Here is a 17,001-nt window from a genome sequence, read left to right as displayed (position 1 = left end):
ATGGTGCAAATGTCATTTCAAATGACATAAGACAAAATGTACATTTTAACAAACCTGATGCTTTTAAAACTATTTTTTAACATTTTTTTGAATTACTCATCTTGCCAACCCTTTTTTGTCACTGACCCATATGTGATTGTAATATTGTCAGTCACCATTGTTCATTATATAGAAACCAATCTGCTACTCTAACATTAAACATCAATTTTATTTGAATAGAACATTTAAAAATTGAGTCAGTCAATAAGTAGTCAGATGAAATAAGAAATCATATAAAGATCAGTTGTGTCTAATTTGCCATTTTAAAGAATGTAATATAAAAAGAGTGATGTTTGATCCAGTTATGACACATATTTATATTTCTTTAACAGGTTGGTAAAGATGACCTGGAAACGAGTAAGATCCCTGCATTAAACTCTAAAGCTCAGCTCAATCACCCACTGGTCAACCAGTACAGCCTGACACTGGGTCAGGATCTGGGTCAGCACGACACAAAGTCTCTCATCAAGTGTGTGGAAACGCTATCTTTCATCGTCCGAGACGCCGCCCACGTCACCCCTGACAACTTTGAGCTGTGTGTCAGAGCCATCCGAGTGTTTGTGGAGGCCAGCCTCAACGGAGGTGAGACACTCAAACATGAATACATTACATATCAGAGGAACTCATACATTATATTATCATCCTGTTGACTCGACAGTGTTTAGCAGTTTAGAATAACTACTTTGAGAAATTGCTGCCCTGGCCAACTGTTACGTCCCCGAATATAAAAATACATTGGGTACTATGTGTCATAGTAGCTAACAGAGCAATATGGAGAGAGATTGATGAGATATAAGTTTTATTATCAGTGGGCAAAAACTTTGTTTCCATGTCCAGAAGAATGTGGTTGAGCTCTAATTCACTAAAAACAATCTTTCTTATCTTAAATGAAATCACATTACAAGCAAAAAAAAAACATTCCACAGAATTCCGCAGATTTTCATTCTGGATTCTGTTTGGGTGTGCTCATCAGGTGACATTGGGTTAGTTCTTTGGATGGTGTGTTTTGACAGCAGATAGTTACTGTATAGGATCTGCTTCCTGGAAGCTGTAGACTCTAAACAGAATGCAGCTGAATGCTGTACAGCTGGACTGGACTGTTGACTCTGACGCAAAACTTCATGTTAGATTCTACATGAATCTAATGCAACTCGTCCAGTTTCATTGAAGTGAGATAAGACAAACCACAGTCATTAAACATCTATTTAACCTGACAGACTTCTTTTAACAGTGCTGTCAAGTACTTTTTTTTTTTTTGTCCTTCATGTTTCTACCTCCGTCATTCTGCCCTACATTCTCCTCCCTCTTCCTCTCTTTGCCCTTTATCCTACTCATCACCCACCCCTCAGCCCTTCTCCTCCCCCTCCTCCCCCCCCTCTCCCCACCCTCTCCCCACCATTCATACCTCCTCGTGCTGTTTCTGATCTACAGTAAAGACAGGGATTAAGGTTGAGAAATGGCAGCGGTGCACTTGCGCCTTGGCATAGCCTGATGGCCTATTCATCTTCTCCTAGTGCTTGAGGCCATTGGATACATGCTGTCAACAGAGCTTTACGTACACAGACAATAGTGATGGGTCGATCAAAGCAGTGGGCTGAGGCACGGCGCTAATCTGTATGAGATACTAATAGAAAGTGCAAAACCTGCCATTACTCTATTGAGCCTCTGTGGTCTGACTTCATATTCTTTTGTTAAAGGTGGTTTCAAGATAAATGAGAAGCTTTTTGGAAAAGTCCCTTAGCTCGGCTGTTGTTTGGTGCATCAGGACATTTCAGGAGTGATTGGTGTTTTTTGGTATGATAATGGACCGTACCACTTAACACAGGGGTGTGGCTACTCACTGTATGCCAATAAAAATAATTTTATTTGATGTTTCTTATTAACCATAAGTGATTCTTTTGTAAACAGGTTTTTCACATATTCCTGTAGTTCTCATGCTGCACACTATAATGAAACCTGTGCTCTCTTTTATACAGTCTGCACAGTACTATCTCAACTTTGTTTTACACATCCAGCAGGCTCAAAGCAATATTAGCTGTACTAAGCAACATTTTAATGTAAACAAGGATTCAAATGAGTAATACAAAAGGTGTGGCCCATAGTGAAGAACCCACAGAGAATCATCACACTTCCCCTCAGCTCTACAGAGCTTTACAGCTCACAACATTTGACTTTTCAGATCACTAGGACTTTATTTTGGAGTCAGCACTATTCCCCTGAACTTGTTATGTTTTCATTGAAACCAATGTTTCCATCAACCAATACCATCAAAACTCCAACGAAAATAACTTAAACATTCTAACAACATGTTAAAGTTGATGATACACGTCAGAATTGGAACAGTTACAGATCCTTTGGGTTGTTGAACTGCGTTACCCATAGTGCCTCACAGGTAGGAAGTGAAATGAAGGAGTTGGTTGACTGAGACAGACTGAGCAAAACACAGTCAGACATGGTCGTGGCAGCATTTAAGGCTGAGGGGGGTGACTTAGACAGGAAAAACTGCACACTGTTCAATTAAGGAAATCTTAACCGGAGTAACATCTGGAACACTTGAACTGAGAAAAGATTAAATGTATATAAATATTAAAACATGAATGACTGTCAGTCCAATCCCACTAAAAAGGGAAAAGGAAAAAACTAAATCTGGACTTCCTCTACCTGTGTTCGTAGATCCTAACTAACAGGTTTCTCCCTCAGGCTACCGCAACCACGACAAGAAGAAGAGCCACAAGTACGACTCTTCCAAATCCCGCATGAGGAGAAAGGTGGGGGGCAGGGAGAAGGAGGGTGGAGGAGGCACGAGGCGAGGTGGTGGCCGCGTGTCCAGCCAGCGTCTGTCACGTTCCCATAGCGACGACGAGGAGGATGAAGGTGTCCCGGCCAGCTACCACACGGTGTCATTACAGGTTAGTCAGGACGTAAGTACAACAGCCCTCTTTACCCTTCTACCTTATGTTGATATGAGCCCAGCTGTCCCAAAAACATCTGGATCAACCAACTAAAGAAAGGCTGAGTTGAACAAGATGTTTTAGGAAACTACAGCTTTGGCTCCATAGGAGACATTTAGGATGGGTGTAAGTGTAACTTTAAATAACATGAGCATTACACCCCTCCTGACTGTCTCTGTTTGTCTTGTCTCTGGTCTGGTGTTGGGTTGGTTCGAGAGGTAAGCTTCAAATATGATATCAGTGTATTTTTTTTCTAAGGCCATTATTACCCAGAGCTTCCAGCTGTTCTCACATCATTTATCACATATCTCAACAGTCCCTGACACTCTTCTCCAGGCTGGACCTTACATTTCAGTCTCCAGTTTTTGATATCACCAACACAACTCTACACAGATGTATTGTACATGATCAGGTGTACTTTGTACTGCTCCACTAGTAACTAACTGTTTCACTTCACTCTGTGATATAAAGGAACAGTGGACCATACATACATACATATATACATACATAAATTAATTTGTATAACTACTGTGCAATCACTGTGTTTACATTCAATATACTGCATTCATAGAGCTCAGTAAGCCAGGTGAGAAGATGGTTTGCATGTGGAGAAATTTTTGCTACTAATATTGGTCAACAGATATTATCAGCTGATACTGACCTCATGACAGGCAGCATGAAGGGGAATATGAAAGTGTTGTGAATCCTTTTTTGTCCATTTGTACACACATACACTAAGGGTTTTATATGTTATAAGTCTTTATATGTGTTGGGTTGAAAGCAAACACTGTCCTCTCATCACTCTGTAAAATGTAGTACATTGTTGTGGAAGTTCTTTTTTGTGCCTAGCTAACATGGATATAAACTCTTTAAAAAATGTCAAGTTGTTGAAAGAGGGCTGTTTCCTAGCAGTATACTTGTAACTGGAAATGTAAGAAGTTACAGGTTTGTCACCTGTATTATCTCATGTACACACAGGATTGTATTAACTGACTCTATGCATGTTGTTGTTAGCCAGTGATTACATTCCACATGCATTACTGTATATATTCAATATGGCTTCATTTGAGTGTGTCATCATCCCACACTGGACATTTAGTTCCATACTGTAGATATGAAGCCGTACATCCTGTTGTTGTTTACACTGTTGTTTATGTGTGACAACGCAGCTGTTAGACCTGATGCACACACTGCACACCCGGGCTGCCAATATCTACAGCTCCTGGGCAGAGGAACAGCGCCATCTGGAGGCTGCAGGCAGGAAGATCGAGGCAGATTCCCAGACTCTGTGGACCAGCTGCTGGTGCCCACTGCTGCAAGGTTAGCTCTTATCACAGTATATAGGTTAATGAGATTTTTTTGTGTCCATGTGGTTAAGTCAAATTTAAAGGGGTTAACATTTGCTTTTAATCCATTTTGAGAGAATATATTAGAGGATTATGGCAAAAATGTCTAAGTGGTGTAACCATAAAAACTTTGTACCAAATAATTCAACTTGCTTAAAAACACTAAATTCACAATATATCAACTAGTTTGGCATGATCTTACATTATAACTTTTTATATTAAATAAAGGTAATGGAATACAATTGTTCTAAATATTACATTTCATCTGGGGAATCATGGAGATCAGGAAACATTTACATTTTTTAAATGAAGTAATTATTATTATAAGTCCACTTAAATACACTGTAGGTGATAAAATATGTAATATGTATCATTCTTTTGTGGTTACACCATTTGACATTTTCAGGAGCATTCTTACTTTTGGTAAAAAATGGTGCAAATGTCATTTCAAATGATATAAAACCAACAAAAATACTAAATGTACATTTTAACAAACCTGCTGCTGCTTTTAAAACTAGTTTTAACATATTTTAATTGCTCATCTTGCCAACACTAATTTGTCACTGACCCATACACCACAGAGAGTAGGAACACTTTTAAGGTTGTACTGAATGACAAGATTTAGTTCAGAGTCTCCATCATGATTCTTGTCTGTTATTCTGTAATATTTCCACTCACAGGCATTGCTTGGCTGTGCTGTGATGCCAGACGACAGGTCCGTATGCAGGCGCTCACCTACCTGCAGAGAGCTCTGCTGGTCCACGATCTGCAGACACTAGACGCCACCGAGTGGGAGTCCTGCTTCAATAAGGTAACCCTCTTTCAGTCAAGTCATTAGTGAGATATCATCACCTCAAACATTTTGTATCATGCCTTCTCTTTCTGACACACTGTTGATTTGTAGATTCAGATCTGTAGGCTCACCACTGGCCGTTTTCAAACTAGATTTCAGCAGCTCTCTGATGAAGTGTGTGTGTGTGTGTGTGTGTGTGTGTGTGTGTGTGTGTGTGTGTGTTTGCAGGTGCTTTTCCCCCTGCTGACTAAGCTGCTTGACAACATCAGTCCTGCAGATGTGGGTGGTATGGAGGAGACCAGAATGAGAGCCTGCACACTCCTGTCAAAGGTTCACAGCAACACACAATAACAACAGCCAGCAGATATGTCACATATATGAAAGGAAGTCTGACACAGGATTTGACTGTAGACACATGTACGAGTTTACATCTCGCTTTGCGGCTCTGTCCTGAGAAAGTTCTGTGATACATTTTACATTTATAGTTTAGTCTAGAAAGAAAAATAACATAAAAAACACAATTTGAATAAGCAGCTGATAGCCAGTTGAACACTAGACCAGGCATGTCCAAACTATTCCATAAAGGGCCGTGTGTCCAACCAATCAAGAGCACACTATTCAACCAACTGTCTGAAGAGTCTAGTCTGGTGTGCTTCTGCTGGGTTGGAATGAAATCTGCAGCCACATGAAGCTTTATGGAATAGACACCTCTGATCTAGATACTATACAAAGTGAATGTTTATGTCACATTAATGATTATCAGTAACATCATTAACAAACAGTACAGATGTCTTTCAGTTTTTCTCTGCCAACATTCTGAAGACATTGTAACAGAAACACTGCAGCAACATACAATGAGAACAAGAAGAAGTACAATAATCTGTTTTCCTTTTCCAACATCAATCATATTTTTATACTTTCCTGTTTGATACATGAGGTGAACATGAAGAGTAACACACTTGAATCTCATTCAATCAAACTTTATTTATATAGCAGCTTTCATACAGATGATTCTAGTTCAAAGTGCTTCACAGCAGATTGACAAACTGATAATAAGAAAGACGTGAAGACCAAAGGCAACATAAAGAAAAGGAATAAAAACATGAAGGAACAAATAAACAAAGAAAAAAATTACAAGGGAAAAGAAAAACTGAGACCACTCCACACAAGAGAAAATAAGCGATCAATAAAAAATACATAAATAAATAAAAATAAGAGAGAATAGGAGAAAAAGTTTATTAAAAGTTAGGAAAAAAACGGTTAAAATAGATTAAAAAGACAAAACTAAATGTAAATACAAAATGAAATCAAACAAATAGAATAAAAATAGAATAAAAAGATTACAAACAATTCTTAATCGAAAACCAGGCTGAACAGGAAGTTTACATTGAAACATTTCAACACTTCCAGCTGATCTCAGACATCAATGGCTCAATGGACTGCATGTTGGTTTGTCTATTGGACTGTAATCAATCATTCAATCAATCAATCTTTATTTATATAGCACCAAATCACAACCAAAGTCATTTCAAGGCCCTTTACATATAGAGCGGGTCTAGACTGTACTCTTTAATTTAATTAAAGACCCAACATTCCAACATGAGCAGCACTTGGTGACAGCAGCAAGGAAAAACTCCCCTTTAACAGGAAGTAACCTCAGGCAGAACCAGGCTCTAGGTGGGCGACCATCTGCCCATCTCAAACTATTTCAATTTGCATGTCAATGTTTTTTTAAAGATAGAATTAAACATGAGAATCTATCCTGAGCCTCTTGTGTTAGACCAATGAGAAGTCAGATGTCCTCTGTGGATCAGTGTTCAGTTCTGACAGCAGCTGTTTCTGATGTGTGTTCAGGTTTTCCTCCAACACCTCTCACCTTTGTTGTCCCTGCCTACCTTCGCCGCCCTTTGGCTCACCATCCTTGATTTCATGGACAAGTACATGCATGCAGGATCCAGTGACCTACTGGTGAGGACAGATAAACCTGATCAATCAGGCTTTTAATAAACCAAATCAGTTTTAAAGGGTTTTATGGGCCTGAACTTAAAATATAAATGTGACCCGAATTGGAACAGAAAGGATTTTATTGAATCTTTATTGACCTGTGTGTTTATAGTTGGAGGCGATCCCTGAGTCCCTGAAGAACATGCTTCTGGTGATGGACACAGCGGGGATCTTCCATAGTGCAGACTCCAGGACAGGATACTCTGACCTGTGGGAAATCACCTGGGAACGAATTGTCTGCTTCCTGCCTAACCTGAGAGAGGAGCTCTTCAAACAGACTGTCATAGCAGGTACACAACACACATATTTACATGTAAAGCACAGCCTCAGACATACCTCTCACTGTGTGTGCGCTCTGTAATATCTGTAATGTATTACTGTAAACTCTTAACTTCTCTGTCTTTAGATCCAGCACCTAGTCCTCCAGCGGAGCCTGTGCAGCCAACGACCCCAGCAGGCCGGCCTCCCTCTCCCCAGGCGTCACCACCACCCGCCCACCCGCCCTCACCAGTCCCTGTCCCAGTAAGCCCAGCAGAGTCACAGACCCCCAGCAGGCCAGCATCGCCCCAGGAGCCCCAACCAGCCAGTGCCAACGGTAACTGCTCCAAATATGTCACATCTGAGCAGCAAACACAGCATTTCATGACAGTATCGATGAGGTGATCACAGCTGTACATACTACATACTTCTGTGCCTCATTCAAAGGCGGGGGCAAATCATTTTAAGTACAAGTAAATTATTGGAAAGCACATTTGTATTTCAAAGATAATGTTCCACTCTGTGTCCAACATACTGCATGAATGGTGAGTCTTTCAGGAACTATTGAGCATGGACACATGTTTAATACACTTTAATATAAATGTATAACACAATTAATTCACAAGTGTATAATACTGTCTATTTCCTTACATTTACAGCTTCCCTTGGCACAAACGAGTACTTCCTGATTAGCAGTGTCGTAGCTTGTTGATATCGCTACAGTTACTCAAATTTGTATAACATATCAAACTACAAATGTTATTAAGCATTAATTAAGTTTTTATACCTGGTCCACTTTTTAGGGGATAGGCTGTTGATTGATTTGGCCAAGATGCCTGCCATTTGGTTTTTATACTGATTAATGTATTGTGTTTTTGTGACCACTAGGTGGCACAAAAAAGCGTTTATGAATGAGGACAACAGGTCAAAGTTTAGCAGAATGAAGTATAAGGTCCAGCAAACCCAAAATGTAATGTCCCAGTATGAGGACGCAGGGTCTCAGGAGGTTCAAGTATTGGAGTCTGGAAACTTCTATAATGTTCCTATATTATTCTTTGATGTTGACATACAACATATACTGTAAACGGTCAAAATCCACTTAGCCACCTCTCATGGATTTCCTCTGCAGTCTATGTAGTTGACAAGTTATATGATACATAATGTAGTTAATCACACTTCATATCCATCCCAAAGGGAATGATACTGTAATACCAGAGGCTGTATTATTATTATTATTATTATTATTACAGGAAGAGAAATGAATGACAGCATGTTGGTAAAAATGTAAATGAAGACAATCTGACAGCTGAACAGTAAAAAGGCAAGGCAGCTTTATTTATATAGCACTGTTCATACACAGGGGCAACTCAATGTGCTTTACATTAAAACAAAATATCAGCAAATGATTAAACAGTAAAAATTAGAAACATTAAAACATACAATTTAAAAAAAGAAAACCCAATTATAATAAAAAGAAAAACCAATACATCAAAGGAAAAGCAATACTTCCTAAAGTTTAACACTTCTCTCAGCTTGAACTATAGAAATGAAAAGAAATATGATATCTTTTATTTTGAAGTTTACAAGTAAGTAAGTGTCCTATCTATCTGTAGTGGAAGTTATTTAACACATGAATGTGTGTTGTTGTGTTCCAGGATCAGATCAGTCGTCTCCGGCCCCCACGTCCATGACCCCCATGCCTGTTCCGTTAACAACATCTCCAGCCCAGGCTCCTTCTTCCCTGAGCCAGTCCCCTCTCATCCTGCAGCCCCTCGCTTCTCCTCTCCAAGTGGGGGTCCCGCCCATGTCCCTGCCTATCATCCTGAACCCCGCCCTCATCGAGGCCACATCCCCAGTACCGCTGCTTCCTGGTCCCAGACCCACAAGCGCCTCTGATGAGGTCAAGTAACAGAACTGCAGCTCCTGTAAAAACCTCCGCTCAATACAACACCAACAGACCACGTCCCCTTTTTAAAGGAACAGTGTGTAAGATTTAGAGGATCTATTGGCAGAAATGGAATATAATATTATTAAGTATGTTTTAATTAGTGTGTAATCCCATGAAAATAAGAAGCGTTGTGTTTTAGAATGAGTCCTACACACCTCTATATCATTCAGCAACCTCAGTGCTCATCCAATCAATTCTACACACTGCTCCTTTAACTGCCGGACCCAATAACAAATAATTACACATGATACCTTCATTATACCACATTTGATTTAAAGGAAAAATACACTCAAACATGTCACACTGTGAAAAACAACCATTATGATGACGATGATGATGATGATGATGATGATGATGATGATGATGATGATGCACCTTGCGTACGTTATGCCATTTATTCTGTTATATATTGTGGATCAGTGTGATGTCATGTCCACACTTTTAGGCGCAGAGAATGGAGCGTAGAAGTTACTGAAAATCATTCCAGGAAAAATATGAAGAGCGAGTGAGTGGGTCTAATGAAAGTTGAATAACAGCCAGATCACTGAGGTCCTGCCCTCCTCTTTTTCTTTTTCTACACACAGTGAGAATTGGACAGAATTTGTAGACATACTACATTTAAATGAGACTCTTTCTAGGTCCACATGTTAAAATATGAGGAAGGTGTAAGGACAGATTTAAAGGATAAGTCTGGTGTTTTCTGTCCTATTATTATTGTCAGTCAAATGTACAGAACCAAACCAACAATGTGATGTCGGCTCTACTGAAAACACAAAATATAGTTTCATTTAAAAAATCAAAACAGAAAAAAACTTTATTCATTTGTTGTGAAATAGTTTATTTGTTTGGGACTATTTTCAGCTGGTCTAGTGAGTATTTTTGGCAACAGGAATGTGTGTGTGTGTGTGTGTGTGTGTGTGTGTGTGTGTGTGTGTGTGTGTGTGTGTGTGTGTGTGTGTGTGTGTGTGTGTGTGTGTGTGTGTGTGTGTGTGTGTGTGTGTGTGTGTGTGTAAATCAGTACGTTATTAGTTTGGGTCTTTACAATGGTTCATCACCAGACTGATCCTTTAACATCATTTACATTCTGTAAGGACATTATGTTTACAGAAAATGATGTACGACAAACTGAAAAAAAATTATAAATAATTTAAGTCTAGATCAAATTTCCCATGTTGGGCATTTAGTTTTGGGGGGGGGGGGGGGGGGGGGGGGGGTGAGGACTCGTGACCTGGTTGATCAAGTCTAACAGTGTCAGAATGTGAGAGTGCAGTTATTCCTAAAATAGTCAACATCAGGTTCATGTATTGAAATGAGTCTGATGTTGTAAAGTAAGCTGTGGTATAAAACAGTAAATATACATAACTGGAGTCTAGTCTACATCTTTGTAGCATCTCATGGACTAGTTAGTTGGAAATCATTATGAAGAAACACCTGCAGACTCCCTCCCTCCTCCTCCTCTTCTGCCTACTGTTTTTAATTAGATTAGACCAGGCTGACCTCATGGCTTCACTCACACCACGGCCTGTGCTTCTTTATTAATCTACAGATTTCATGCAGGGACAGTAAAGATCCACCTGAGTAAGTTATTTGGATTTTAGGTACTGCATGTTGATGATGAAATAGGACTTTTGGAGCTGTGACTTCAGTGGTGTCACATCACACCACTGAAGGCTCAGCGTCTGATTTAAAACTGTACAGAAAAACTATTTTATTTATATACATGTGATTTATTTTTTCTTTCTTTTCTTTCATAGAGGCCAAATTCTTTTCTGTTCTGTAACAGACACATGTGACGCTGTCTGTACTGTTCACTTCTACCTGTTTCTTTTCACTTCTACTCGAGCTTTTTGACCCCCGACAACAACAAACAAGCTTTAGTTTCGGGCACCTTATGAACCCCCCCCCCCCCTCCCCTCCACTAAAATGAAGAGGGATTTATGTTGTAGCCTTTCTCAGAGGGACTAAAGATGTCACGTCTTCTATATTCCAATCTGTAGATAGTGGAGTGTGCGGTGAGCTCGCTGCGCTGTACAGGGGAGACTTAGAGATTCAAATAGTGACTTTTCTGGTGAAGTCTAACATGATTAAACGAGTGCAGTATTGATGTCATTTTATCATGTTTCTCATGTGGTTAGTGTAGCTCGCTGCGTACAACATGACATGATTAGACCCCAGGGCCTGAGCAGCTCTTCATCATCTAAACTGAACATTTATGACTTAAAAAAGCATCTATCTGACTGTATGTTATCTCCACTGTTCAGTAGATCAGTATAAATGGTGCAATTACACAAACTGGATCATAAAGATGCAGGAAACATGTGATATACTGTGCAGATGATTTATAATCACACAAAAAAAAAGAGTTTCTCAGGAGGTTCATACCCCTGTATTATTAGATTATTAATTTATTAGATTTAAATATAATAAAGAGAAACAACACAGCATAGTGACAGCCGGTATAAATCTAGTAGAATCATCACAGCCATAAACTGCATGTTTAATATGGTGAGTTGTGAGTTTACAGACTGACAAACTGTTGTATTGATGTATTTTTCAAGGTAAAAAACTAAAGTGTCTGATATTTCAAAGACTGAACTCAAATTGGAATAAACCTGATTAAAAAATGTAAGTCTTGAATATCCAACAGCACTGGCAGATGAATGCTCTGTGTTTGACTGACAGAATCTAAACTGACATTTTTTTTTTTTTCATTTAACTTGAATTTTTCTATCAGAATTGAATTGAGCTGAATATGAACAACCAGAGTGTTGTTTTATGAATACTGGACATTTGAATCTTCTATCAGAATTTGTACAACAACATCAACAACAACAACTAAGCATAAATCCAGTTTGTGAAATTGCACCACTTGAATTATGACTCTATAAATGTCAAAGAATTCAAAACACATCAATCCTCATAGAAGTCAAATAGTTAGCACTGTAAATCTTTTACAGAAGCTAAATCTCTCGATAACTGCAGATATTCAGCTGATTCTGTAGTTCAAATTATTACAGCCATCATTTCACTTCCATATAAATCTGTGGCTACATGCTGATTGTGCCTCGTGTACGACCACATGCACGCTCATGAGACTAACTCACCGTTTTAATGCCAAATACGTCACACAGACTGTGCACGGACAGTTGATTCAGAGCGGCCCTGGGATTCTCTCACTGATGTCTAATGTTATTTATTGAGTGGGGAGAGATGATGGATGATGGATGATGGACGTCTCCACTGCGGTACAGCTGACACAGATACAGTGTGTGTGTGTGTGTGTATGTGTGTGTCAGACATGTAACACTACAGCCTTATAGAGCCACCAACACGAGACAGCCGTGAGATTCAGACATTTTGTAAGCTGTGTGTTCAGTTGTTGTACGGGACTCTCTTCCATATATCAGGAGCTGATTCTTGCTTGAACAGAAAATTACATGAATATAATGTGTATATATAAATGAAAGGTATTGTACTTTTTACAATGTAATAAATATAATGTAAAGAATGGTTCTGTGTTCTTTTTATCTCCATGAAATAAAAGCTGTATTTACTGAGGATCCTAAGTCACCATCAGGACCGGCCTGTGTCAGTCAGAGAATTTGAAATAAAATATCCATCGATACACAAACACGAAGATTAGTTTAAATTAGTATTTTCAATATGTTATAAATTGTGTCAAAGCTTTTACAGGTGAAGAAAACTAAAATGTTTGATAGTTACAGCATCTGACATCAAACACCATCTGCTGTGATATTTGTGTTTCCAGTTAACGGCACAAATCTTCATCCTCTGATGGTTCATACAGCACCAGTTCTACCTGGTCATCTCACAAATCAACTTAATCCATTTATTTATTGCAGTTGGTGGTTGTTTCATGTACACAACATGAAATGGTCTGAAGAGTGCAGGTTTGGTATCAGCTACAGGGTGAAGAGTCTCTGGTGATGGTCATTTAAGTCAGTTAGAGCAATTAACTCTTAAAATGTCATTATTGTATTTTTTTTTTTTTTTAATGCTGACATGGCCAGATGTATTTCCTGTAGCTGTTGACTGATGTTAGAACCAACATGCTTTGTGGATTAGTTTCAGACCAAAAGCCTAAGACTATTGAAATGGGACCTATTATTACCTACCTCATATCCAGATCTATAGTTTTATTCTGGGATTCCACTAGAGTAGCTTTGCATAATTCACAGTTCAAAAACCTCCTCATTCATCTTCTACTGGCTCTTTGTTCAGCCTCTGTCTCTAACAGGCAGTCTTAGCTCCCTGCTGATGAGCCCTCTCTATTCTGATTGGCCAGCTCTGCCAAAGCCTGCTGAGTGGGCAGCTGTGTTAAGTTGGAGCTGATGCAAACCCAACACTTCCTACTTTATTGTTTCGAATTAAAAGAGTCTAAATGACTAAATAAGTGGAGACTTTTAATGTGAAATGTACAGGAAATAAAAAACCTTTGTTGGTGGCCTTAAACCAGTCGACACAACATATGGAGATATTTGGAGCTCTTTGTCGAGCCAGTTAGAAATAATGCAGGGAGGAATAATACAAGCAGAAGCAGCGAGTGATGATGATGAAGAGCTGAAGGTGACCAGCACACTTCCAACAGGTAAAATACTTTTATTTTATTTTGCTGTGCTGTGTAATGGAACTCACAGTGTGCCAGGTCCAGTCCAGTAATGACTCAGCGTAACTAACCCCAAAACAATGGAAGAATGCCATAATGTTAACAGTGTGTGGAGCAGATGACCATATAAAGAAATCCATCACAGGCCGATGTCGACTCCGGCTGAAAGTATTTAAAAAAATTGTTGGAAACTAAGTGTTGTGAAGCCAATGCTTTTTTCAAATCTATTTTTATTGAACATCAATGATACAAGGTATGCACATAAAAGAGAAGAGAAATACATGCTCACACCCCCCCCCCCCCCCCCCCCCTTATTTTCTTCAATGTATACAAAAAATTAACAACTCATCCACCCACCCCCCCCATCTAGAACATGAAGGACACTCACCCAGAGGAGCATAAAGACCATACACATTTACCATTAGTGAGACTACACACTGTATACTCTGGTTTCTATGGACAGATATCATAAATGGAAAAGGACTATGAAGTGGGCATAGTTTAAAGTCCACTTAAGTATTCCAACACTGGATCCTAGATGGAAAAGAATTTGTCCCTGGACCCCCTCAGTGTGTATTTTATCTTCTCTAACTGTATGAATTGCATCAATTTTAGGTCAGGGCTGTCAAAGTTATTTCAGGTCAATGGCCACATGCAGAGGGCTGGACCAGTAAAACCATGAATGTTGAATGTTTCCCTCTTTTACTGTAAAGAAGTACAAGTACATTCTTAAACCATCACATTTAATGATCCACACGTTTACATTTCAACAGACGATGAACAGCCCGGGATGTCTTAAGAAAAGTTAGTGCAAGTCCAACATTATATCTCAGTTTTTGTTTACATCCAGTGTACAGTGCAGGTACATTCTGAGTACAGGTACTTGTCACAACTGCTGCCTTTTTTCTGTTATCTGTATCCAGGCTGACAACACAGGCCCAGTCCAGCGAGCCGACAAAGTGAGTTTAAAATGTCATTATCTCCTGTGTCATCTGCACCAACTCAAGCAACTCCTCAGTGACATTCAAAGTCACCACGAATAAAAATGACCAGTGGAGCAACATCTATAATGATGTGCTCTCATCATTTGTAACCGACTGAATATGACCTCGGAGTTTGGCTTTGATGCTGATGTTATTTCATTAGCCATAACATATAGCTAGCTTTCACTGCTGCATCGCTGATCTCTCGGCTATGGCTAAAAACAGACTGCTGTTTCCTCAAACCCACCAACAATTAATTTATCTGTGAACACACCGAGCACGCTGGCTTCTCATTTATCTCTGTGAAGCGATAATAACCCGTCCATTTTTCTCGACAGACATTTTCGGTTTGACTGGTGACCGTGTTAACTGGTGACTATATTACCAGATACGTTACGAGACTGAACACAATTTAACTGACATAAATGGTTTGCGTAACTTAGATATTACACACAGATGAGTATGTATTTAAAAATGATTAAACTTCAATGAAAGGCTCTTAGGAGAACGCCTACTGTATGTTAAAGTCACCCGTTAACACGGTCACCAGTTAAACCGAAACACCGGCAGCTCGTGCACGGACAGTAGCCCGCTAAGCTTGACGGTGTTGTATCACATAGACTGAACGAGAAGTAAGCGGGAGAATAATGAGGCCTGCTACTCTTATTAGGACAGTGCGCCCCCCTGTGGTAAAATAAGGAATAACTCAATTTTATTGAAGAATTGTAAATAATTTTTCTATAATTTTCATATGTTGTAAAGTTATCCAGCGGGCCGGATTGGACCCCTTCGCAGGCTGTATGTTTTGACACCCCTGCTTTAGGTAGATGTATGGAATATACTTCTGCATGCAAGCAGCGTTGTAAAAGCAATGATGTTTTTATATCATTTCCTTATTGTAGAATATCTTCTCTCTGTGATACCACATCTGGCCGTTGCTGCATTGGGTTGGAGAACAATAAGTACCTCTGATGGTGTTTTAAAGATCACAGACCAATAGGATGTCAGGGCTGGGCCGGACCTTAACATATAGTTGGCAGGAGTGTTTAGACAACTGTTGCAGCTTCCATCTGTATTAAGGGTTTAGGTTGTTTTTATTTTAGCCAGTCTTGCGTTGGAATAGTGAGTGTGATGTCAAACCTTGAATTGTATATTGTTTAGTTTTGCACAGGAAGTACTGTCATTCACTCTGAAGAGCGCTGTTCCAAATGTCAAGCTGATGCTTTTGTTGAGGGATTACTTTTACACATTTACTTCATTATTTTAAACTTTGGACACGTTTTAATATGAACATCTAACATAATAATGTTATATAAACGACTTAAAATAAGGAAAATAGGATGAATGAAATAGTACGGTGTTTATCAATATATATCTCCTTCCTGTGTCATAGAGCTCCATTGTTGTCCAAAGACATGAATGAGTCAGTGTTGCACTGGGTGACATGTTCCTTCATCACCATGAACACACACTGTAGTTTATTTTGACTCGATCTCACACACACACACACACCTGCTGGAAATAATCATTAGAGCACCAAATGTGGATTCCTCCGCCACTGAAAATAGTCCCCAACAAATCCACTATTTCCTCCTGTTTAAGTGACATGTGATTAAAACTACAGTGACCAGCTGTTTTAGTAAATTACAGAGCCTTCATTATGATGGATGTCTTCAGTTGGAACCAATGGGATTGGAGCTGAGAGCCACAGATAGCGGGGAGTCAGGAAGTATAAGAGACAGACTAACATGCTATTTGAACGTCTGAACGTGGGATTTTGATGACAGTAAGAACACATCAAATAACACCCATTATCCTCAAAGAGCTTCTCCTAACTTGACCAATCAGGTTATCGGTTACTGTTACAGCTTCAGAATGATTTACCAGTATTTTATAGTGCAAGTACAAATAATGTCCTCTCCAATCAAATCCTTCCTTTAAAAATATTGAGTTTGTCAGTCAGACAAAAGAAAAAAGCTCTCTGGTGTAAAACATCTGAGTTTTTATTTCAAAGCAGAATGAGAACCACAGTTTTTTTTTTTTTAGTAAACT

The 17,001-nt window shown here is 39.2% G+C and overlaps 2 protein-coding genes across 6 annotated transcripts in view; one reads left to right on the top strand and one right to left on the bottom strand.

The window, feature by feature from the left end:
* gbf1 (golgi brefeldin A resistant guanine nucleotide exchange factor 1) overlaps positions 1-12,849 on the top strand; it is a 96,127-nt gene extending 83,278 nt beyond the window's left edge. Inside the window, exons 32-40 of one of the 2 annotated variants that reach the window (XM_062430195.1) lie at positions 372-621; positions 2,740-2,948; positions 4,160-4,310; positions 5,017-5,147; positions 5,358-5,459; positions 6,984-7,097; positions 7,246-7,423; positions 7,540-7,728; positions 9,047-12,849. In XM_062430195.1, coding sequence (XP_062286179.1) covers positions 372-621; positions 2,740-2,948; positions 4,160-4,310; positions 5,017-5,147; positions 5,358-5,459; positions 6,984-7,097; positions 7,246-7,423; positions 7,540-7,728; positions 9,047-9,300 — 1,578 coding nt within the window. In that variant the 3' untranslated portion in view covers positions 9,301-12,849. Of the gene's footprint in view, positions 1-371; positions 622-2,739; positions 2,961-4,159; positions 4,311-5,016; positions 5,148-5,357; positions 5,460-6,983; positions 7,098-7,245; positions 7,424-7,539; positions 7,729-9,046 lie in introns of both variants that reach the window. The other variant, XM_062430194.1, reaches the window with a different exon arrangement.
* A 4,082-nt stretch (positions 12,850-16,931) lies between these two features.
* The window catches only part of LOC133991715 (core histone macro-H2A.2), a 73,860-nt gene continuing 73,790 nt past the window's right edge, over positions 16,932-17,001 (bottom strand). For all 4 annotated transcript variants that reach the window (XM_062430226.1, XM_062430225.1, XM_062430222.1 and 1 more), the window contains exon 9: positions 16,932-17,001. This exon is cut by the window's right edge and continues 472 nt beyond it. The gene's annotated coding sequence lies outside the window, so the exon portion shown is untranslated.

This window comes from Scomber scombrus, chromosome 12 (genome assembly GCF_963691925.1).
Source record: "Scomber scombrus chromosome 12, fScoSco1.1, whole genome shotgun sequence".
NCBI lineage: Eukaryota > Metazoa > Chordata > Actinopteri > Scombriformes > Scombridae > Scomber > Scomber scombrus.
The sequence above is the reverse complement of the archived record's forward strand: the minus strand, read 5'-3'. Positions and strand labels throughout refer to the sequence as shown.